This window comes from Lepidochelys kempii, chromosome 8, assembly GCF_965140265.1.
Source record: "Lepidochelys kempii isolate rLepKem1 chromosome 8, rLepKem1.hap2, whole genome shotgun sequence".
NCBI lineage: Eukaryota > Metazoa > Chordata > Testudines > Cheloniidae > Lepidochelys > Lepidochelys kempii.
In genome coordinates, this window is record NC_133263.1 from 6,275,294 (window position 1) to 6,300,492 (window position 25,199).

General features: G+C 47.3%; 1 protein-coding gene across 4 annotated transcripts in view; it reads left to right on the forward strand.

The window, feature by feature from the left end:
• The window catches only part of FAT2 (FAT atypical cadherin 2), an 83,849-nt gene that overhangs the window by 43,929 nt on the left and 14,721 nt on the right, over positions 1 to 25,199 (forward strand). For 3 of the 4 annotated variants that reach the window (XM_073355298.1, XM_073355301.1, XM_073355300.1), the window contains exons 10-20: positions 280 to 4,332; positions 7,248 to 7,444; positions 8,542 to 8,695; positions 9,542 to 9,775; positions 10,585 to 10,974; positions 12,799 to 13,013; positions 13,978 to 14,115; positions 14,739 to 14,882; positions 18,417 to 18,614; positions 21,141 to 21,948; positions 23,930 to 24,075. In XM_073355298.1, coding sequence (XP_073211399.1) covers positions 280 to 4,332; positions 7,248 to 7,444; positions 8,542 to 8,695; positions 9,542 to 9,775; positions 10,585 to 10,974; positions 12,799 to 13,013; positions 13,978 to 14,115; positions 14,739 to 14,882; positions 18,417 to 18,614; positions 21,141 to 21,948; positions 23,930 to 24,075 — 6,677 coding nt within the window. Of the gene's footprint in view, positions 1 to 279; positions 4,333 to 7,247; positions 7,445 to 8,541; positions 8,696 to 9,541; positions 9,776 to 10,584; positions 10,975 to 12,798; positions 13,014 to 13,977; positions 14,116 to 14,738; positions 14,883 to 18,416; positions 18,615 to 21,140; positions 21,949 to 22,819; positions 22,922 to 23,929; positions 24,076 to 25,199 lie in introns of those variants that run through there. The other variant, XM_073355302.1, reaches the window with a different exon arrangement.

A 25,199-nucleotide genomic window follows, 5' to 3' on the forward strand; every position in this document is an offset into this window, starting at 1 on the left:
GGAGGTGCTGCCGCACCCCCTGGCTTGAAGCGGTTTCCATTATACGTGGGGTTTATAGTTTGGCTCAATGGCTCTCAGCACCCCCCCACTATACAAATTGTTCCAGCACCCCAAACCAATCTATACATTAATATAGATTGTTATTTCCCAATGAAGGAAACAGATAATGGTTAGCACAAGTCATTTGATATGATACCAGGAACGTCCCTGGAAACAATCCAAGAGGACACGGCCAAAGAGTGAGTTAATCTCTTGATTTTGCCATTTCTTTTATTTCAGGTAACAGTGAAGGGTTCTTCAGCATTGACTCGCTGTCTGGAATTATTACAGTTGCCCAGAAACTTGACCAGTCCAAACAAGAGCGGTTAACGCTCATTGTAAAGGCAGAAGATCAAGGGTTCCCCCAACTTAAGGACTCCACTGCAGTCCACATTCACATTAAACCCTCCGACAGCACCCCTCCTAAATTTCCAGAGGTGGAATACATCACAGAGATCAGCGAATCTATTGCTGCTGGCTCTCCTCTTATCCTGGTTTCAGCCACAAGTGTGTCACCTGTCAGCTATGAAATCAAAGAAGGAAATGGGGATGGTGTATTTTCTATGAATTATCAATCAGGCCTTATTTCCACTCAGAAGAACTTAGATTTTGAGCAGGTCTCATCTTACCAGCTGAAAGTCCGAGGCACCAACATGGGAGGAGCATTTACGGACGTAACAGTGCTTATCTACGTCATGGATGAGAATGACAATGCACCTGCCTTTGTTCAGCCTTCCTTCGTCGGCTGGATCAGCGAGAATGCTCCATTGGAAAGCATGGTTATGGATGGAAACAATGCCCCACTGGTAGCACATGCAACAGATGCTGACCAAGATTCGAATGCCTTGCTGGTCTATGAAATTTTAGAACAGGAGGCACTGAAATATTTTAATATAGATCCGAGCATGGGAACGCTGACCACTCGTGCCGACATCAATTATGAGCTCATCCCGGTTTTCTACTTCAACATACATGTCCATGACAAGGGTAATCCCTGTTTATTTGCATCCACGCCTGCCAAGGTCATAGTCCACGTCAAAGATGTGAATGACTCTCCTCCAGTATTTTTAAATGACACTTATGAACTTTCTGTCTTGCTGCCTGCCCACCCAGGCATGGAGCTTTTGGAAGTGCAAGCAGAAGATGCAGATTCGGAGGTGACGTATAGCATAGCGGACGGCAACCTTGACAATGCTTTCTGCATTCACCCACTCACAGGTCTCATCTCTGTGCTTAATGCTACCCTCCTGGGAAGTTATCGTGAGCTCACAGTCAGAGCTGGTGATGGCTTATATAAGAGTACTGCTCTGGTCAGGATAAATTTAACCAAAGCCCAAGTTACTGCCTTAAAATTTGATCAGGACTTGTATACTGCAACAGTGCTGGAGAATTCTACGGATCAAGAGACTCTGATTGTTCTTGGAGTCAGGGGGAATCAGCTAAATGAGCCACTCTTTTTTTCCCTCTTAAATGGCACGGAGAGGTTCAAAATGATCCAGACATCAGGAGTGCTGCAGACCAAGCATGTGGAGTTTGACCGTGAAAGACAGGACATGTACGAGGTTGCTGTGGAAGTAAAGGACAGTAGAAACCCACCCAGGGTATCTCAGGCTACAGTCAAGGTTTATGTGGAGGATGTCAATGACAATCCACCACAGTTTGAGAACATTCCGTATTACACATCAGTTCAAGATGGTACGGAACCGGGTGATGTTGTTTTTCAGGTATCTGCCACTGACAGAGACATAGGAGACAACGGAGCCATTACTTATTCATTAGCAGAGTTCTATGAGTACTTCTGGATTGACCCCTACTTGGGGGATATCTCGCTCAAGAAACCCCTCGATTATCAAGCTTTAAATAAATACACCCTTAAAGTTATTGCTAGAGATATTGGCGAGCCTCCCTTGCATGCTGAAGAAGAGGTTTTAATCACTGTGAGGAACAAATCCAATCCTTTGTTCCAAAGCCTTTACTATACAGTGAAAGTGCCGGAAAATATCCCCCTGTACACACCTATTCTCCACACACAGGCTCGTAGTCCTGAAGGCTTGCGGCTCATCTACAACATCATGGAAGAAGAGTCCCTTAAACTGTTCAACACTGACTTCAAGACCGGTGTCCTTACTGTCACTGGGCAGCTGGACTACGAATCAGAGACAAAACATACATTTACGGTGAGAGCCACGGACACAGCGTTGGGGTCCTTTTCGGAAGCCACGGTGGAAGTGGAGGTGGAGGATATTAACGATAACCCACCTGTATTTTCTCAGATGCTTTACACAGCATCTGTCTCAGAAGGCTTGCCAGCTCAGACCCTTGTTGTCCAGCTCTTTGCTTCTGATAAGGATTCAGGACGAAACAAAGTAATTTCCTATCAGATCTTGGACGACAGTTCAGATGCTACCAAGTCCTTTGATATTGACCCTAACACGGGACAAATCACAACGGCCCACGTGCTGGATCATGAAACAAACCACCAGTTTCTCATGAAAGTAAGAGCTACAGATCACGGAATTCCCCCACTTAGCAGCGAAGCCCTAGTAATCATTGACGTGGCAGACATAAATGACAACCCCCCCGAGTTTAGCCAACCTCAGTATGAAGCCAAGGTGAGCGAAATGGCCACCTGTGGCCATACTGTGATAAAGGTCCAGGCCCTGGACCCTGACAGTGGAGACATCACCAGACTGGAATATGTAATACTCTCAGGCAATGACAAAAGACATTTCACCATCAACAGCACTTCTGGAATAATTTCTATGCTCAACCGCTGTAGAAAGGACCTGGAGTCATCTTACAACCTCAAGGTCTCTGCTTCAGATGGGGTTTTCAAGACCACTGTGCCCGTGTACATCAATACCACCAATGCAAATAAATACAGCCCATCTTTTTGGCAGAATGTGTATGAAGCAGAGCTGGCTGAAAATGCCGAGGTAGGAACCAAGGTGATTGAGCTTCTGGCTATTGACCCAGACGACGGCCCATATGGCAGTATAGATTATACTATCATAAACAAACTTGCCCAGGAGAAGTTCTCCATAGACAATAAAGGCCACATTGCCACGCTGCAGAAGCTGGACCGGGAAAATCCTACCGAGAGAGTCATTGCTATTAAAGTCATGGCAAAGGATGGGGGCGGGAAGGTGGCTTTCTGCACAGTCAAGATAATCCTTACAGATGAGAATGACAACCCGCCTCAGTTCAAAGCCTCTGAATACACCTTGTCCATTCAGTCCAATGTAAGCAAAGGCTCCCCAGTCATTCAGGTCCTGGCTTATGATGCTGATGAAGGCGTGAATGCAGACGTCACCTACTCTGTTGATTCAGTAGAAAGCATTGCGGAGGATCTTGTTGAGATCAGTGCTGCCACTGGGGTTGTTAAAGTCAAAGAGAGCCTCGTTGGGTTAGAAAATAGAGCATTTAACTTCAACGTCAAAGCTGAAGACAGCAGACCCCCTCACTGGAACTCTCATGTCCCAGTGAATCTTCAGATTGTCCCCAGAGAAGTGTCCTTGCCAAGGTTTTCTGAGCCACTGTATACATTCTCAGCATCTGAGGACCTTCCAGAAGGATCAGAAATAGGATCAGTTAAAGCTGTGGCAGAGGAGCCCATCATATACAGCCTGGTGAAGGGAACCACCGCTGAAAGCAATAAGGATGAGGTATTCACACTGGACAAGCAAACAGGGGCTTTAAAAATCAAGAAGGCCATGGATCATGAGAAGACCAAATGGTACCAGATTGACATAATGGCTCACTGCTCACACCAGGGGACCGAGCTGGTCTCATTGGTCTCAGTAAGTATCCAAGTGAAAGATGTCAATGATAATAAACCGGTTTTTGAGGCGGATCCCTATCAGGCTTTTGTCACGGAGAACATGCCATCAGGAACCACAGTAATTCAAGTTACCGCTAATGACCAGGACACAGGGAGCGACGGACAGGTGACCTACAGCCTGGAAGCAGAATCTGGCAACATCAGAGGACTCTTCACCATTGATAGTGAGAGTGGGTGGATCACGACACTGAAAGGGCTGGATTGTGAAGCTCAGGAGACCTACCGTTTTTATGTGGTAGCCACAGACCATGGCAGGAAAGTCCAGCTGTCTTCCCAAACTTTGGTGGAGGTCACCATCTCCGATGAAAACGATAATGCTCCACAGTTCACCTCAGAGGTCTACAAAGGTTCAGTGACTGAGAATGCTGAGCCTGGGCAGGTCATTGCCACGCTCAGAACCACAGATGCTGATATCTCAGAGCAGAACAGACGTGTCACATGTTACATAACTGGTGAGCTGCTATTAATTTTAACTCTTGAGCTGGCAAGAATAATAAGCGTATAATCTTAGGGCCACATTCTGCTACCATTAGTCACACCGACTAGTACCTTATTCTGCAAACGGTCCCATTGCAATACTTATTGCATGCATCATATTAAGTGTTTTCCACCAGGGGTGTTGCAGCAGTCTCAGAGTGAGTCGTAATATTTTGTTTCTCATGGAGGCTGCGATATGTATTTAATTTCTTTAGTCTTGCTTTTCTCTTATAAGCCAGTCTAGCCAGCATACAAATCTGCATATGTACATATACTCTGAATGTATATGTAAAGATACTGTGTGTGTGGGCGCGCGCCTGATATTCTGGTACTGAACACGTTCAGGATGAAGTCAATGAGATCTGTGGGCACTCAGCACTTCCGAGAATCAGTCCTTATATGTCTGTAATTGCATACGCTTACCCAGTGGTTTTAGTTAGCCCATTGTCTGTATCAAATAATGTCCAATATTGTAGTTTCAAACATACTAAAGTTTTTCACTATTAAGAAACAATAAGGAGGTTATTGCACACCCAGAATGGAAGCCAGGCCAATCAAAATTAACCACAGCCTATTAAAAAAAAAAGAGGATTAAAAACTAAAATGTCCATACTTTATTTCGACAAGTAATTGCATGATTTTGTAGTATGTTTTGACTACAAAGGGTCTTTCTCAACAGTGAAACAAATGCCTAAAATTAAAATGTTTGTTCCAGCTCAGATAAAGACCCTTCAGGGTCAAAGCATTTAGCCAGATCATGCTGTAGCCTGTGATCTGTTACAATCTTTTAAAACAGGAGTGTGTCTGTGTTTTCAATCTCTTTTTAGCTGGTTTTTTGAATGCCTGGTTATTTTTAACTCATCTGGCTGAGTATGTTTGGCTGTTTTTGTCAGAACATTTCTGGCTTCTTTAAGATCTGGTTTCAGATTACTTTATGCCCTGGAAAATGCACTTTGATGTTGTTTGGGCTTTATTTATGTTTTCTCTATTTTGAGTTAGGCGGTTCCATATGTAGTTAAAATTTAAGAAACACATGTATTGCCCCAGGGCCTAGCAAAACAACACAGAATGCAATCAAGACGCGCTTATCCTTTAGGGTCCATAGAAAAGAAACCATTCTGATCATTATTTTAGGGGGAGTCCTCTCATGCACTCTTTCCCCCTTCCCCCTTTAACTGAGCCACCTGTTTTTCAGCTAGTGGGGGATATGCATCAGAAGGAAAAGTAGGGGGTAACAGGAGGCAGGGTGTAAGCGGACGCCCATCAAGTGCTGATGAACTGGATCATGTCACACAGCACATGCTATTTTGAAGTAAACGTATAGAAGGGGTTCATCATAAATATGGTAACAAATCTGGGACCTCCTCGGTCTTGGTGGGTGTCACTCTTCTGTAGGCCCAGGCCACTTTGAACTTCTTAGGGTCAGTGGTGATAGAACTCTGAGCCCACAGCACAAGGCTCTGTGCTGCCTAAGGTCATGGTGAGTCTCACACTGGGAGGCCTGTGGTTTTGTGGCAAGAGGATCTGAGCTCTGTGCCCCCTGCCGCCACAAAGTTCTCAGTGGCCTAGTGAACAACAAAATGACAGCTGAGGAGGCCTAGGTGGCCACTAGATATTTTAAAACACAGAGCAAGTTAAAAATAAAAATGCTAGGGCTTGATTCTCCTGGGGTGCAATGGAGAGAGCCAGTTTGGCTCCCTGCTTCTCAGCCCCCCAACCCCAGTGTAAATGAAAGTTGCCAGGAGGCAACTTGAACTTGTGCCGCTGGCGTACGGTGCTTCATGGCCTGATGTAAGTGAGGAACCTGGTGTAGCCGAGCCTATGCCACTCCCCCCGCCCCTCCACATTGCCTCCCCTCACCAGATACACCCTTCGCCTACACTGGTACAGTTCCAGTGCAGGCCATCAGTTCTTTGCCACCGGAGATTCCCACAATATGGGTGAATTCTCCCAGAGTAGTCATAGGTGCTGGAACTAGGGGTACTACTGCATCCCCTGACTTGAAGTGGTTTCTGTCATATGCAGGGTTTGCAGTTTGGTTCAATGGCTCTCAGCACCCCCATTATACAAACTGTTCCAGCACCCCTGGGGGTAGCTTCTGGCCACTTTAAAGTTCACTTTCTGTCACCTTAGCCGCACAAAGCAAACTTGGCAGACTGGAGAATCTGGCCCGCTAGCCGTTACGCAACCACCTCTGGATTCACTTATTACATCATTAAAAGTAGCTACGGGAGATCAGTTGCAATGCATCCAACGAAGTGGGTATTCACCCGCGAAAGCTCATGCTCCAATACGTCTGTTAGTCTATAAGGTGCCACAGGACTCTTTGCCGCGTTTACAGTTGCAATAGTACATTTAAAAAAAAAAATCTTTTCTTGCACTGCAATAATGAACAATCAGTGTTTGCATTTCAGTGTGTACGTAGCTTCCAGATCTCTTTAGCCACATATAATTCTATTGTGTTTGGAGATAGAGAGAGATATGGACAGACTTTAGGAAATGGGATACATTGTGTGCTTTCGTGCTGGCTCGTATGTACATCACTGGGACATTTCAAAGCTGTTGAAAACAACCTTTAGAAAACAACTTGTTCCCCCCCGGTAGCTCATGTAATATTTAAGCAAGCCATGACTGACGCATAAGTGGTATTTCCTGGGGCTTAAAGTGCAGCAGGGAGGAGTCAGAGGTCTCAGATGGAGCCAATAGGACATTCCTGCCCATTTCTCCTTACAGCTGCTGCTAACACATGCAAGTTCTGCAGCAGGTTGCATGGAGTGGGTGAGGTGGTACAGGGGAGAAGCAGCATATCCATCCCCAACCCCTGTCCCTTCACACTTTCAGCGCTCGCTGTACACTGTGTTTCCTCACTCTGCCTTCTGTATCTTTCCAGAAGGAGACATGATAGGACAGTTCAGTGTTAAACAGGTTAAGGAAGACTGGAAAATCATTTCCAAGAAGCCTCTTGACAGGGAAGATATAGAGAAATATCTCCTCAAGGTCACAGCCTCCGATGGGAAATTTCAGGCTGTCACGGAAGTGGAGATTTTTGTCCTCGATATCAATGACAACGACCCCGAATGCAAGCAGGTGAGGCGAGGGGGGAAGGCAGTGGAAGTGGAACTGATGACAGAGTTGGCATAAGTTAACGTGGTGCGGACTTGTTGTAACTCTAGTACAGAGCTATCTCCTTATTACTTTGACCGTACTCACCATCTTTTAATTAAGCAACATGGTAACGAGAGGGTCAGACCCAGACTCCAGATGTGTAACGTAGCTGTGGCTTATGACACAAGCAGTATGGCAGATAACATATAGAGGCAAAGGGTGGGGGAAGCTTTCTGGGTAGGGGCATGAAAATGGGCAAGCCATGTATCCCATTAGGCTAAAGGATTTCTATCACAGGGGATAGCTAAGGGGTTTGGCAACAGGACAGAGAGCTTTTCACCTCCAGGTCACTGGTATGAATCAAGCTCACGTTGGGAATGACCAAAAGTTGTTGCTCTCCAAGCAATGTTCAATGGCCTCTGTGAAATGAGTTTGCTGACCTCAGCCCAGTTTCCAATGGGCAGGTTTCCTCATCACAAAAGACACAGAGGCTAATTAACAACCTTGAGGCACTCTCAGCAAAGAGACCAAGGAGCAGACATTGAATTAGCCTCTCCCACCAGAGGTGGTCCCCCTGGCACAGAAACACTGACCAGCCACATGGAGGCACATTGATCTGTGCATAGTGGATTGAGTCCCCAGGCCTATCATTCTACCACTGGTTATGAGCACTGTACTACCCACACCCACACATATATCATAAAATAGATTTCCCTTTATATCAAATGGAAGCAGCAGTGAGACCTGAAGGGGACTGCTGAAGCTGCAGGACCCAATTCACTGGCAAGCCTGATAGCCTCGTGTTTCAGAAAACTCTGCTAAAGGGTCACAAAGACAATAATAACTCACTCAAATCGCCATAGACATGGCTTCCCCATTTCCGTCTGCTTGGAGGAGAGGTGGGAGAAAAGCAGGAGGAGCCTGGACAATGTCAGCCTTCTTCTTACCAGCTCCCCACTCCTTTATTTGAAATCACAACATCTGGCAGTAAAGTTTTGTTATGTTGGCTTGAGCATACACATCCTGCACACAGAATGATGCCAAGCATGTCTGAGGGCACTAACTTCTCTCCTTTCCAGATTCTCTACACAGGGAAAGTCTCTGAAGATGCACTCCCTGGTCTTTTCATTTTGAAAATATCAGCCACTGACTCTGATGTTGGCAGCAATGCGCAGATGACGTATAGTCTGCATGGTCCTGGTGCCGAGGAGTTCAGACTGGACCCACAGACAGGTAAGAGCTGCACCTGCCACATGGCAGTTTGCAGAGACCTGTGGGTTATGTTCTCTTCCCCACCCACTCACTCCGGAGATCAGTTGCAGTTGCAAAGTTGGCTCCCTGGAGCTGCCTGCCCCTTATCTCTTGTTGAATAAACAGAAAAGCCTTTAATTTCAGCTCTGTCAAGGTAGCAGCGAGGGCAAACAGGGAGCCTCCTTCATTTATTGCAGTATCTTTAGAATACTGGTTCTTTTCTGGAGTTAACTAAGCGCTCTCTCCACTGACTTCCTTTAAAAATGTTTGGAGATACCCTGGTGAGGTTTTAGTGCTTGGGGAAGGGGAAGGACTGATATTACAGTCTACAGCCGGGCATAAGAGGAGAAGGTGGGTTTTAGGGGGCAGGGCTGAATGAAGAGACCTGGGTTCCATTCTAAGCTCTAGCAAGGCCTTTCTGCATGACCTTAGGCAAGATTTCATCTCCGTGGGTCTCAGTTTCCCCATCTCTAAAAGAGAGATAATACTTATCTACCTGGGAGTGATTAACTCAATGTTTGCAAAGACGTCTGAGATCCTGCTAGCGAAGTGCAATTTATTACAGCTGAGACACATCATGTGCAAACTTCCCTTGCATAGCGTTCCCTTGCACAGGGCCACTCCTGTGCAAAGGCTGACAGTGATATCGGAATAGCTTGTAGCACTGAGACATGGGCTTTTTCTCACTGCTAACTGGGCTGGAGCTATTTTTTTTAACCCAAGTTTGCTGTCTCCCAAGGCTAGTGCATTGACATAGTGTGTCATATAGCCCTCTTTACCAAAATTCTCTTAGATTGCAGCCATTGCTGTCTCTTATTATTTCACTAGGGGAGCTGACCACTTCTGCACCTCTAGACCGGGAGCAGAAACCTACGTACCATCTTGTCGCCAAGGCAACAGATGGTGGAGGCCGTTCCTGCCAGGCAGATATAACCCTAGTCATAGAGGATGCGAATGACAATGCTCCAAGGTTCTTTCCCAGTCATTGTGCAGTAGCTGTCTTTGATAACACCACAATGAAGACACCCATTGCAGTGGTCTCTGCCAGGGATCTCGACGAAGGTGAGTCAGAACGGGATTTCTAGCCTGAGTTCTTTTACATCATAGATAGAAATTCTCAAAATACAGGGAAGGAATGCCGCAAAGGGCATAGACGGCTGTGACTTGGTGCAAAGGTGTCTGGATCTTTGATCCAATCTTCTCGTTGCTTACACATTCCTGAAGACCTTGAAGACCCTGTAGGAAACTGGATACATGTGTAAACTTCAGAAGATACCAGCTGAGGGCATCTTAGTAGCTTAGAGGTAGCATTATGCACAAACAAGTAAAAGAGTGAAGTTCCAGTCTCCACCGGCCTCTTTCTCATTGGGCCAGTATTTATGGGAGCACCGCAGAGCTGCTGGATGCAAATGTCACCACTGATGGAGAATGGGAGCCAATGACAGTAGTGATGAAGGTTTATAAATGGGGCGGGAGGAAGAGAAGGCGAGGGAAGAGAAATGAAAATGGTCTTTGGGAAGTTGTTTGGATTTTTCTTGTGACCCTGGGTTTCCTGAGCCCTGGATAAGGCTCCTGGAAGAGCTCCTCCGTGAAGGTTTTATTTACAATGGTAGATATGGGAGACTGTGCAATTATGAGGGTGAAAATAAAAATAATTAATTAAAAAAACAGAGATCAACAGCATATCGGAGACAAACATCTGATGGATGGCTGCAGGGATGGGTAAAAGGTTGGATCCATATTGGAATGGTGCACACATGAACTGGGACTTAAATGCAACCAAAAGTCTTTCTCTTGGGTTTAAGTTCATTTGGGTATCCATAAACTATGAAGTCCCGTGATTAATCCAGTCTGCCCCGTTATCGTTCCAGGCTGCAATGCAGAAGTGATCTATTCTCTCACTGACTCAGCTGATGGACACTTTTCAATCGAGGAGACTACTGGGGTAATCCGGCTAGAGAAGCCCCTAAAGGACACTCAGATTTCAGCATTTGAGCTGACAGTTTGTGCAACAGACCGGGGCTCCCCGCGCCCCCTCTCTGCTCTCACCACAGTCACTGTCTCTGTGGTGGATCTGACCGAATACCTGCCAGTTTTCCTGAGCACCGAATATGTGGCCACGGTAACGGAAGACGTGGCCGTGGGCACTGAGGTCCTCAACCTGTCCACGCTGACGAGGGACGGCGCTGACAACACGGAGATCAAGTACGAAATCGTGAATGGGAATGATCAAGGGAAATTCCAAATCAACTCAAACACAGGTAGAAGGTCTAGTTCCACGGCACGTCCTGGCTGGACTGGCAAGGAGACCATCCTAGTCAGTGCCCGTTTTCCTGTTTTGTCTCTGTCTGCCTCATACTGCTTCTCCCTTTCTCCTCCGTATTGTAATTCATGTTTTTTGAATTCCATATGCTCTTTACCTGACTTCCCTCTTTTATTCTAGCCCCTTCTCATGATCCTGAAAACTTTCTTCCCCTCCTCATCCTCCCTTCCACCACCACCCTTATCTTCCTCTGGAGGTCTTTTATTATCGTCTTTGATTCCCATCTCTCTCTCCCCTTCTCTCTCCTTTGATCTTTCTCTCTCTCCTCTCTTATCTTCCCTGCCTTTGTTTAACTTTTTGCATCCCTCTCTCCCCAAGTGTTTTTTTTAATATCGTGTTTCATATTTTAAAATAGCTTCTCTCTTCTTTCCCAGTTTGACAGCTCCCCACCCCTATTCCCCATCCCCTACCCTCAGCCCTGTGCTCTTTCTTGCCCAGATATGGAGTATGATTTGTGAGGCGGGAGGGATATGTAATACTCCACTACCCTAAATACAGACACCAGATTCTCTTAGGGAACAATCCAAAGTCCATTGAAGTCAACAAAAAGACCCCTATTGACTTCAGTGGGCTTTGGATCAGGCTTCTGGGGGATGATGCATGAACAGAAAACAGAGTGTGGAGATTTTTCCATTGTGAATGCTCAGGATGGTTTTGTTCCCTTGTTGTTTGGTTCTGGAGGAAAAACACTCCACCCTGACCCGACAAGGAATCTGACAGGGCAGAGAGTGCTACAATAGGTGATTTTATTAGGTAGCTATTCAACAAGCATGGATAAAAATGGAATTATTACTCACGGAGCAGGTGCTGAGTCAGCCCTGATGAGCTAGCGTAATGTGCCATATTGTTTACTCAAAGAGATGATAAAGGCTGCCTATTGCAAGAACAATGTCAGATTCCCTGAGATAGCCACTTTGATGTGACAATGGAGGCCTTCAGCCCTTCACTAGATCATCCCAATCCAAGATGCTGTCTTTATCGTCCCAGCCCCAACACTCTCGCTAACTTTTCCACAAAGATCACTTCTTCAGAACGTCCATCCTAATAGAATTGGAGCAGAGTAATTCCCAGAGAAAGGCTAACATGGGATTTTAGTCATAATCTCATGATGACTTGATTCGAGTACATGGCAACATTCTGTCTCCCTCTTTGCTTTCATGTAGACCTCAGTTTCTCGCCAATACCCTGAGATATGCCCTACCCTTCTGCTTATATACCCACAGACAAACCCAGACACTCATGCCACCACTTTCAAAGGAGACAGCTAGTGATCTCCAGCGGATACCTATCTGTTGATTGTCTCTCATACGTCCACATAGGCTTCAACAAGAACCTTTCTTTCCTGCACTTGGCACTTTTGATTGAATACCTATCTTATTCTGGTTTCACCAGAACCTAACTCATCACTTTATGTATCTTTCTACTTTACTGCAAGATGCTATTGGTTTATATTGTCCCCGATTTGATCTTTTCCACATATGAATCCAGAAGCCGTTACGCAGTGAAAGGATATTTTACTTCTTCAAGCATTCGACAGCAGAGTTGGGCTAGTTATAAAAAGAGTCTGTCTGATTAGAGCTTGTTTTATGTGAAGTCACAATGTTTAGTGGCCTGGTTTGATGGAATATTGCTGTAGCCACCATGGCTTTAGCTGCTGCTGGTTAGCCAATTTCCTCCTTGATTGATCTGGGGGTCTCTGTAAGACATTACATGTCCTGCGTTCAAAGCATCTCCTGTCTTTGCTGTCTGTACACATATACAGGTATCTTGTACGTTAGCGGGAGCCTGGATTTTGAAGTGAGCCACGAGTATTACTTATCTGTTGAAGGCACAAGGAAGGGTTCTGCGTCTCTCAGTGACATCACCATGGTGGTGATTAATATCACTGACATAAATGATCATATGCCAAAGTTCACCCAGGATCCTTATGTCACTGAAATCCGCGAGGATGCAGCTGTTGGGGAAACTATCCTTACGGTAAGACAGAACGGAACGACTCTTACTTAGCAGCCTAAAGGATGGCTCCTGGCTGAAGCCAGGTACCCACCCACATTCTCATTCACATTGTGGTAGAGACTAGAGGCCTTAGTCAGGGATTGATGCTGCACACAGAATGATTAGAGGATCCCCGCCCCACAGAGCTTACAGGCTAAATGTATTACCAGAGACAATAGGTGGATCCAGAAAGTGGGGGGCCAGCGATGGAAAGAACAAGGCAACAGTGAAACTGTTACAACAGGGTGAAAAGCAGTGGTCCCAGCACACCAGCTGCCAGGTCATTGTTGAGTGTTTTGTAGGCACCATGGCAGAGGTGAGTTTTAAGGAGGGACTTACGAGGAGAGGCTGAGGGAACTAGACTTATTTAGTCTGCAGAAGAGAAGAGTGAGGGGGGATTTGATAGCAGCCTTCAACTACTTGAAGGGGATTCGAAAGAGGATGGAGCTAGGCTGTTCTCAGTGGTGGCAGACGACAGAACAAGGAGCAATGGTCTCAAGTTGCAGTGGGGGAGGTCAAGGTTGGATATTAGGAAACACTATTTCACTCGGAGGGTGTTGAAGCGCTTGAATGCGCTCCCTAGGGAGCTGTTGGAATCTCCATCCTGAGAGGTTTTTAAGGCCCAGCTTGACAAAGCCCTGGCTGGGATGATTTAGTTGGTGTTGGTCCTGCTTTGAGCAGGGGGTTGGACTAGATGACCCCCCTGAGGTCTCTTCCAACCCTAATCATCTATGTTTCTATGATTTGAAGGAAGACAGCAGAATGGCCTTGCAGAGTTTTCTCTGTTCCTACCCTGGGCTTCTGCGAGGTACTCTCAAAAGCAACAGTCCGTCTTCCCCTGTCATGCCTTAGTCAGAACCTCCCACCCTCAAACAACCAGCAAGACATTGCCTCTTAGACAGGAGACATTTGTTCAGGAGCCCCCCTCTTATCGCTCCCCCAATAGGTGTCAGCTGATGATCTGGATGGGGCGATGAACAATCAGATCACATACTCTATTGTGGGAGGGAACCTACTGGAGCACTTCACCATCCATCCCAAGAGCGGACAGATCTGTATTGCCAAGCACCTGGACCGGGAGGAGGTGAGTTGCAGTCCCAAGATAAGGTCCACCTAAGGCTTGATGCTGCAGATGGGCGAGTTAGAAAACAATGTTACGTCACACCTCCAGGAGAAGGCTGAAAATGACTGGGGAAGCACACAGTGCTCATCTCTCTGCCGGGTTTTGAAGGATCCATTTAAAACATTGCACTCAGCAGGCCAGGGTAATCAGCTGCCATGCACACGAATCCTTTGGACCCACAGATATTGCCAAAGGGTCAGGAACACATGCTTTGGGGTCTGGACTAGAGCAGAGATACTGTGGTGTAATGGTTAGAGCACTGGACTGGGAGTCAGGAGATCAGGATTCTCTTCCTGGCGAGGCCAATAGCCTCCTGTGCGATCCTCGGCCAGTCAGTTCCCATCTCTGTGACTGAGTTTGTCCACTTGCAAACAGGAGACAATTATATTTACTTTCTTGGTGAAGTACTTTGAGACATATGGATGGAAAGTTCCAGAGAAGGGCTAAGTGTGATTATCATTATACTGCCCATTACCTTGTGCTCTTTAAGAAGCCTGCATGTGGGGAGAATAAAACATCTGGACACGAATCCCAGGCTTCTTTCCACTTCTCCCAATAATCAATGCATGCCGAACACCTTCTAGGTTCCCAGCTATTCCCTGACGGTCCGAGCCACAGACAGCGGCCAGCCTGCACTGTTCAGCGACGTTGCAGTGCGCATCCAGGTGACGGATGTCAACGACAACCCGCCCAGGTTCTTCCAGCTCAATTACAGCGTGGTGGTGCAGGTAAGGCAGAGCCTCTGCGCAGCGGAGACACTGTGTTGCCTCTCTTTCATAGATTCAGAGATATTAAGGTCAGAAGGGACCATTATGATCATCTAGTCTGACCTCCTGCACAATGCAGGCCACAGAATCTCACCCACCCACTCCTGCAATAAACCTGTCACCTATGTCTGAGCTATTGAAGTCCTCAAATCGTGGTTTAAAGACTTCAAGGAGCAGAGAATCCTCCAGCAAGTGACCCGTGCCCCATGCTACAGAGGAAGGCAAAAAAAAAACACCAGGGCCTCTTCCAATCTGCCCTGGAGGAAAATTCCTTCCCGACCCCAAATATGGCGATCAGCTGAACCCTGAGCATATGGGCAAGAGTCACCAGCCAGATACCCAGGAAAGAATTCTCGGTAGTAACTCAGGTCCCACCCCATCTAACATCCCATCACAGGCCATTGGGCCTATTTACCATGAATAGTTAAAGATCAATTAATTGCCAAAATCATGTTATCCCATCATACCATCTCCTCCGTAAACTTATCGAGTTTAATCTTAAAGCCAGATAGGTCTCTTTTCCCCGCTGCTTCCGTTGGAAGGCTATTCCAGAACTTCACTCCTCCGATGGTTAGAAACCTTCATCTAATTTCAAGTCTAAACTTCCCGATGGCCAGTTTATATCCATTTGTTCTTGTGTCCACATTGATACTGAGCTTAAATAATTCCTCTCCCTCTCCGGTATTTATCCCTCTGATATATTTATAGAGAGCAATCATATCTCCCCTCAACCTTCTTTTGGTTAGGCTAAACAAGCCAAGCTCCTTGAGTCTCCTTTCATAAGACAGGTTTTCCATTCCTTGGATCATCCTAGTAGCCCTTCTCTGTACCTGTTCCTGTTTGAATTCATCCTTCTTAAACATGGGAGACTAGAACTGCACACAATATTCCAGGTGAGGTCTCACCAGTGCCTTTTATAATGGTACTAACACCTCCTTATCCCTACTGGAAATACCTCGCCAGATGCATCCCAAGACTGCATTCGCTTTTTTCACTGCCATATCACATTGGCGACTCATAGTCATCCTGTGATCAACCAATACTCCAAGGTCCTTCTCCTCCTCCATTACTTCTAATTGATGCGTCCCCAGTTTATAACTAAAATTCTTGTTATTAATCCCTAAATGCATGACCTTACACTTCTCACTATTAAATTTCATCCTATTACTATTACTCCAGTTTACAAGGTCATCCAGATCCTCCTGTATGATATCCTGGTCTCTCTCTAAATTGGCAATACCTCCCAGCTTTCTATCATCTGCAAACTTTATTTGCACACTCCCACTTTTTGTGCCGAGGTCAGTAATAAAAAGATTAAATAAGATTGGTCCCAAAACCGATCCCTGAGGAACTCCACTGATAACCTCCCTCCAGCCTGACGGTTCACCTTTCAGTATGACCCACTGTAGTCTCCCTTTTAACCAATTCCTTATCCACCTTTCAATTTTCATATTGATCCCCATCTTTTCCAATTTAACTAATAATTCCCCATGTGGCACGGTATCAAACACCTTACTGAAATCTAGGTAAATTAGATCCACTGCATTTCCTTTGTCTAAAAAATCTGTTACTTTCTCAAAGAAGGAGATCAGGTTGGTTTGGCACGATCTACCTTTTGTAAAACCATGTTGTATTTCATTTCAGGATACCCAAGGGACCCCCCATGAATTACACCAGGGTTGGGAGGGGGCAGTTAGCTGTGAAGGGAGATTCTGCTTTGTGTTTGTGACAAGCAATGAACTAATAGCACTGTCTAGAGGCAGATATGTTACCAGCAGGTGCTATTCACCACCCCCCTTCCACTACACCTGCAAGCACCTTGTGCCCTTTCAGTACTGAGCCTCAAAGCCCTGAGGTCCTGACCTACAGCACCCTCCTCCCTGCCCTCTTTGGTCTACATGGCATCTCCAGGGACGTAGGAAGGGACCAGTCCCTGCATTTCTTCCTGGTCCTCCTGCAGGCTGTGCCCTCCCGCGCCACTACACCCATAATCTGGTCACATATAATGATGAAGGCAGCTTCTTGCCATAGGTAACCTGGATTCCCTGGTTAAAAACTGTCCAGGGCTTTGGGTAATTTGGGGTGTTTGGTGACGGGTGTAATAGGAACAGTTTAAGAGCTACAAGCATGATTTGTGGTCTGGCGAACCGGCCTGACAATAAGGGATGTAAAGAAGCTCAGTCTATTTAGTTATCAAAGAGAAGGTTAAGAGGCAATTTAATCATGGCTTATAAATACCTACTCAGGCACAAGACATCAGATAGTAGAGGGCTCCTTAATCTTTCTGACAAAGGCACCGCAAAAGCCAATGGCTGGAAGTTGTAGCTATAGATTATTAATTAATTATTTTGATTACTTAAGAATTCCCAGTTATCATTTTGAGGTTTGACAGGTTCTTGTTCTAGGATCAGGCTCATTATTCATTCATTCTCTCTCTCTCTCTCGTTACTGCAGTTGCAAACACTCCAACTCGGTAAAGTGGATAGAGGTACTACAAAGTTGAAGTCAGCAAAGTTCAAACAGGAAATACAATGTACATTTTTTAACAGTGAGGGTAATTAACCATTGGACCCTTACTGAGAGATGCCATAAATGCTCCGTTACTTGGAGTCTTTAAATCAAGAAGGTAGTTTTAGCCATTGGTTGTTGAGATAGATGCAGGAATGCCTGGGGTGAAATCTATGGCCTGGGTTATGCGGGAGGACAAAGTCAATGAGCACAGTGGTCCCTGAAGGCTCTACAGCAGTGGTGGGCAGCCTGCGGCCCATCAGGGTAATCCACTGGCGGGCCACGAGACAGTTTGTTTCCACTGAGCATCCGCAGGCACGGCCGCCTGCAGCTCCCAGGGGCCGGGAACGGTGAACTGCGGCCACTGCGAGCTGTGGACGGCCATGCCTGCGGACAGTCAATGTAAACCAACTGTCTTGCGGCCCACCAGCGGATTACCCTGATGTGCTGCACATGGGCTGCAGGTTGCCCACCACTGCTTTACAGCCTATTAAACCTACCCAACTGACTCCATGAAAACCTTGAGAGCTGCCCAACCCTGGGCTGTCGGAGAGGCTAAGAGAGCCAACGCTGAGTGAGAAGATTCACACAAAGGGCCAAACCAGTGAAAGCCCAGGGAAAGTTTTAATTCCTCAGGAGGCAGGGGAGGTTTCTACCTCCTCCCAAAGTTGCAAGGAACAACAGCAAGTCAGAGAGTTAAATGGATTTTCAGCAGTTAGCTGCAGCCTTGCGTCCAGCCCTGCTCACTGTTCTTCCCACAGGACAAGTGGAGTTGTAGTTACAGGAGTTGCAGTAACAGTTATTTGAAGTTATTTGCTGGCTGTTTCCCCTTATGTTTCCATAGACGTCTGCTGACATCAGCACAACCACCCTGTGCCTTTTCGGTGCCAGGATCAAACAGCAGCCCTAGAGGCAGAGAAATTCCACCCTTATCTGGGCCAGGTGTCTTCCCTCGCTTTGCTCAACCCCTTTTTTCCCATATTTCAGGAGATAGCCCCAGTTGGCACAAGTGTCCTGCAGCTGATTATGAGCGACAGAGACTCCCCTGAGAACGGGCCGCCATATTCATTCCAGATCACCGAGGGAAACGATGGGAAAGCCTTTGATGTCACCCAGGACGGTCTGCTGGTGACCTCATCTGTTCTGGATAGAAGAACGAAAGAGCAGTACCTCCTACAGGTCCAGGTAGATCCTGCCTTACCCCTTTGGGATATGAATTCACCGAGGCCAGTACAGTAACAATGGAGGAAATTGGGAAATTTGGGAAGTTATACCCAAAAGCCCAGACAGAAGCAACTCCAGTCTTTGGGAAGTTTGGATCCAGATCCAAATTTTGAAGCCTGGATCCATCTGTAGAGCTCACTTCCCAAGAGCTGTGTCTGCACAAAACTGGGGCCAGCTTTTCCAGCAATAAAACCTGCTGGTATAGTCATGGGAACCTCTGTGGCGCAACTGAGCCTGTATGGTGCGTTCCCCGATATAGTTCTAGTGACCTTCCACTTCAGGAGAGACTCGCGTCTGTTCCTGAAAGCTTCACCTAAGTACTCCAACAAGGAGCTCTTCCCTTTTATTCATGCTCGCATCAGGTCAACAAATTAGGGCAAAATAGCTTGTTTTCAGCCTGAACTGGTTTTCCTGGGGGAACAAATCAACAGGGTCAGGACATTATTTTTTTATTGGCAAGTTAAAACGCCGGAGCAGGCCTTACCCCCACAGCTCTGCCAGTGCACCTCAGCCCTGTGCTGCAACGCTCACGCTGTTCTAACGCTGGGCTCAACACCCAGCTCCCCCAGTGCCTCCTGCCATGCTACTTCCGGAGCTCTGCTGAGCCCAAAATGACAGTTTTTCCAAACTACATGGAGGTGTTGTGATGCACACAAATTTAGGGATTCAGATGAGATCCGTCAAAATCGTATTGCTTGGTAAATAATGAAGAATATAAGCCACAGTCTCCAGAGATGCACTGATCTGCTGTTCCACCCGTAGAATGAGAAGAGGTAAAAAGATTAGAGAGCGTAATCAGGCTCCTACTGAAATCAGTAGCAAAGATCTCATTGGCTCACTGGTGAAGAACCAGAGCCTAGGACTATATATAGCGTGAAGAAAGGAGGATTTAGAGGTGACGTGAGAAAGAAATATGAAGTATTGTAGCCATGTTGGTCCCAGGATATTGGAGACACAGTCCTGGACTGTAGAGGAGCTCTGTGTCGCTCAAACGCTTGTCTCTTTCACCAACAGAAGTTGGTCCAATATAAGACATTACCTCACCCACCTTCTCTCTCTAATGAAATATGACAGAATGGATGCTTCAGAGACAGTAACTCAGAACCTCCTATTTACTAGGTGTAGGGATCACCCAAAGAAAGCAAAAGAAACTAAATTTAACAGGGATCAAAGAAAATGCTATTTTTTTACACAATGAGTAATTAACCACTAGGACTCACCACCTTCAGGTAGCACTGAGGCAAAACAAAGACAAGATTCAGAAAAGAATTAGACATTGATATGACTAAGTCATCCACAAGTATAGTCAATGGGCTAAAAACATAGAAGGGATCTAAATCTTCCATAATAATGGATACCTAAAGAGATAAGTATTATTATTAATAACATAAGGCCCAACCACTAACTGCCTGAGGTTAGAAAGAAACATGTCCTATGATACAGTTGTGCACTTAATATGGACGTACCATGGCTGCGGTTGCGCAGACAACCGCAGTGATTTTGCCCAGAACTTAGGCACTCAAATGCACACGTGTTTCTGCATGCACAGTTCTAAAAATCTGGATTGGCATTTAGATTTGTTGGAAGATTGGTAGCCATACCTGCTTTATTCTGCTGATAATGGTGCACTCAGGAACCTGGCAAATGACTTAGAATATCAAGAGTTGGAAGGGACCTTAGGAGGTCATCTAGTCCAACCCCCTGCTCAAAGCGGGGCCAATCCCCGATTTTTGCCCCAGATCTCTAAATGACCCCCTCAAGGATGGAGCTCAAACCCGGGGTTTAGCAGGCCAATGCTCAGACCACTGAGCTATCCCTCCTTCACAGGAAGGAGGCTACAGGAGTGAGTACAGGATTGCTTTTGTGAAAATGGAGCAGCTGCAAGTCTGCCTCTGGGGCTGCTGCATTCCCACACATTCCAGCAGCATTATTTTGGAGATCCTATTAGGCGGTGACTTGCAGTCAATGTTCCTGTAGGGAATTTTTTTCCTGGCCTTCGAAAGCCAGGCTGCTGCACCATCCGCTTCTCCAAAGAACCATCACTGAAGAGCCAATTAAACCCCAAGAAATCAGAATCACCTAGGCATGTTCTCTGCTGACGAGTTCCACTCTGAATGCGAATGAATGCACCATGTTAACGCTGTTAGTGATCCACCTCCCTCAGCAGCCTGCAGGCTCCTGTTTTTTTCATGGGGAGGCCTAGTCTGAGTCTCTCTCTTGGAAGGCGCTGTTTCAATCCTACCTGTCCACCTTCCCGAGAGCTGCAATCACAAAGGCCATCTCCTGGCACTGCCCTGCCATTGCTGCCCTGCTGCTCTTTCTCCTCCTTCATCCCACAGCCACAGCTCGTGCTCTCCCAGCTCCCGCACGCAGGAAGTGAGAGGTACTCTACCTCAATGCGTCCTTCTGCGCCCATCTGCTGGGGAGCGGGGAAGAGACGCTCTTCCCACACGTGGCTGTAACAGGTCCTTTTGTTTTCCTTGACAGGTCTCGGACAGCGGCATCCCTCCTCTTTCGTCCTCTGCCTTTGTAAACATCCAGGTGAGCGAGCCCAGCCAATATGCTCCCTCAGCGTTGCCCCTGGAGGTTTTCATCACTACTAATGAGAGCGCCTTCCGAGGCGGTGTTCTCGGCAAGATCCATGCCACAGATCGAGACCCCCATGACACCCTGGTGTACACCTTGGCAGCAGAAGTGCCCCAAGAGGGGCACTTCTCAGTGGGGGCAACGGATGGCAAAATAATCGCTGGTGAGAAGCTTCCCCATGGCCACTACGCCCTGAATGTGACGGTCAGCGACGGCACGTTCAAAACCACCACCACCGTCAACGTCCATGTGTGGTGCTTCAGCCAGGAGGCCCTGGACAAGGCCGTGGTGTTACACTTCCAGCACCTCTCCCCCGAGGAGTTTGTGGGTGACCACTGGCGCAACTTGCAAAGGTTTCTGGGAAACATCTTGGTCATAAGACGTCAGAACATCCACATGGCCAGCCTACAGCCCGCGGTAGCCTCTAACGGCGTGGAGCTCCTCTTGGCCGTCGGAGAGTCCCCTGGTGCCTTCTACGAGCCCCGTGTCCTAGCAAACAAGATTTCTCTGTCGGCTGGGGAGATGGACCAGCAGGTGGGGCTCCAGCTGAAGAAGGCCATTCATGTGCCATGTCATGGGCCAGCTTGTGCCCGGCGTGTCTGCAAGGAGACAATTCAGCTGGACCCGGGCATGGTGTCCACCTACAGCACTGCCCGACTCAGCGTTCTCACACCCCGGCACAGCTTGGAGCAAATTTGTTCTTGCAATGGTGAGAAATCCTCCTTATTGCTCTTGAATTCTCCCCCTTGGGAAAGCCATGCCAGTCTCTAGTGTGTGGGATTATCCCTTCAGTACATCGTGAAACTCAGGGAGTTCTCATGCAATTACACTGTTCCAGTAACTGGCCATTCTGGCTTCGCTTTCAGAGCCAGACCTAGCGTCCTTGAGCTTTAAATTCCATCTAGCCTGTAGGAAGAATTCCACTGGATAATGCTAAGCTCCTATCCTGTGTCATTAAATAATAACAGGATCTCTGTTGCCCATGATGAGAGTAAAGTCACTCATATGTGGAGCAAAATGGTCTGGGCTGTTCGGGTAGAGCTTCGATCCTTGGGTTCCTGTGCTTTGGTCCTGTGCCCAGCAAAACACAGACGAGTTAAAAGTGGTGAATTCAAATCAAACCAAAAAATTTGTATTCATATTTTAAGTACAGTAGCTTCCACTTAACAGCAACCCGGCTGTGGTAGGAAGAGGGCCTGCAACGTGAGGCCTTGTATTAGAGGCCTGGTATGAGGTCTGAGACTAAAGTAATGATCAAAACATCTACATTCATCATGCTGTCATCCTGACCTATCTTTAGGATGGGTCAGTGTGTTCCTGTTCTGTTTGGGGAATGTGCCGGTATCGAACTGTTCTGGTACCACCTTTCTGGAATGTATTTGCATATATGTTCTTATCCCTCGCATTACTTAGGAATGTGTGTTTCTGCAATATCAACCCTGTTCTTGCCAGATTGTGTGAGCAGGACCTGCCTCTTGCTCACAACTTAACTTTGCTTTATATTAGCAAGTTTTGACCATGACTTTCGCCCAGGCCTCATGCCTCATACCAGGCCTCTAATGCAAGGCCTTATGTTTCAGGCCCTCTTCCTACTACACCGGCTATTGACAACTTCCTGTTAACAGCAACATTTTGCCAGGCTCCAATCCCGTCCCACTGACTTTCATGTTAATGGGATTCAGGTACTTGCCGCTTATTACCAATGGTTTTCAGAAGCACGGCCCCAGCGGCAGCCCCGGGTTGGGAGGGAAGCTGCAGCCGGGGAATGAAGTGCTGGGACCTGCCTTCTCTGGCGGCAACCCTGCAAACCTGCCTGCGGATGATGCTCAGCCTGTCCCGTTGCTTCCTTCTGGGACTGGAGCCCGGCAAACCTGCTGGCACAGGGGCTTTGGGCTGGGAGGGAGGCTGTTGGCAGGGTAGATGCCTCTCCGGGCTGTGCCCTGTTGGGGAACTACACACAGGGAGAGAAGTGCTGGGGCATGCTGAACCCCAAAGAGTGCAGGGAGAGGCACTGTACAGCCCCAGGGGTCCCCAGCGCCTCAGTTCCCCATAGAAAGGCCCAGCATCTGGGCTGCAGCCGGGAAGGCATGTCCCAGTGCTTCTGTCCTAGCTGCAGCCCTGCAAACCTGCCTTCTGCTTATTAGTAACTGCTGGGTAATAGCACTTTCTGCTGGTGACCGAAGGGTTTCTAATAAGTGGAATCTTCTGTATTTCCACATAGCCCAAGGAATAGCAGCAGCTGGCAGGTTGGGAATGAGCTGTCCTGGCAAAGCTGTTTGCAGCCCCCTAACAGGAACGTCCGGGATGCTGCAGGACAGGATCGAGCTGCACAGGCAGAGCCACATGTTGTAGGTCAGGAATATCAAGAGATGCTGCATTGGTAGCGTTAGTGAAGACTCAGGACAGGAATAGGAGGGCTGCTGCAGATCAGGACTGGGCTGCAGGGTCATTATGGTGGAAGAGCCGTTGGGGAGACTCAAAATGTGAATAGCCAGGGGGCATTGCAGGTCCTCACGAGCTTCACTGGCAGAGCTATGTAGAGACTCGGGGCAGCAAGGACTCCTGCAAGTCAGGCTAGAATTACAGTGGCTGAAATGTGGGAAAACACAGGGCTGGGGAAAGCACTGGATGCCGTAGGTTAAACACAATCAATTTCAGACTGTTTTCAGATGACCTGGTTATATTTCTAGGCACTGCTGTGAGATTCAGTGGACACAGCTACATCTGGTACCATCACCAGGAGAGAGGGGACTGGCAGATGCAGTTCCGCCTGAAAACCCACCAGCTGCATGGTGTTCTGCTCTTCATCAATGGGACCAACACTGCTGTTCTGGAGGTAGGGTTTGCAATAGCTAAGGATGTATTTCTGCATTAAGGAACAATTCCACTGATTGTGCACTGGGAAATATAGCCAAAGGAAGGAACAGACTGAACAAAGAAATACTCACCTATGTGTAGGTGTAAGCCATTCTAAAACACCATGTGGGGAAGACCTGTTGGTAACCTGGGTACTGTGCAACTTGGTATGTTCACCTAGGCGGGCGACACGTGATTACAGCATGACACGTTGTGAATACAGCATGACTGCTAGAGAGGGGCTTTTTGCACCCACGGATTGTGCACACAGCCAGTCTGTACTAAAGCAGCCTAGTGCTACTACGTCTCTTCCTTTACCCCGCCTGGTTTGTTTCATCCTTGTGTTACATCATGTCCATTTGACTGGAGGCTCATTGGAGCAAGGGCTGTTACATACCGGGTGGGGTTTTCAAAAACACTCTGTCCCTGTTGAGCCAATGGGAAAATTCCCACCAATTTGAACAAAAGCAAAAGTGAAGCTGATGCTGAGCATCTGTGGAAACGTCACCTGAGACGTTCGTACAGCACCAGGTACAGCGCGGTCCCGACCTCAAGGCTGCCGCGCTACCTGGTAATAGTCTTAGCAGCACAGGAGACAGTTGAGGGATGCCAGACAATAGAGTTCCCATGTACCTACAGGAGTCACTCAGGGAGCACCAGGAGCCAGATTCCCAGCTGGTACAAACTGACATGGCTCCACTGACTTCAGCGGAGCTGAATGGACTCATACCTGCGGAGGATCTGGTCCATGGTACCTACAGCCTCACAAGGACCTGTGAACATGGTGTTTCCACCAACCCACAAGCTTGTTAGTGAGCAACCCAACCCCATTTACCCACCAGGGAATTAGTCAGCAACCCTTAAACATGGTGTCACTCATTAACGTACCACAGGAAACAACAGCGGCTGCTTCTACTTTCCTCAGCGGCTGAGCTGGGCTGAGCACGGATCCAGTGGCCACCCGAAAAGATACAGAGAAGGTGTCTGGATGGCCACCAATGGATTAAAGCCTCTTTGTTTTCATGGAGGGCGGGAGGGGAGAAGGTGGGGACAGAAGTCTTATAAAATGGCAACTCACATCACTTACTATTTCATGAACGATCC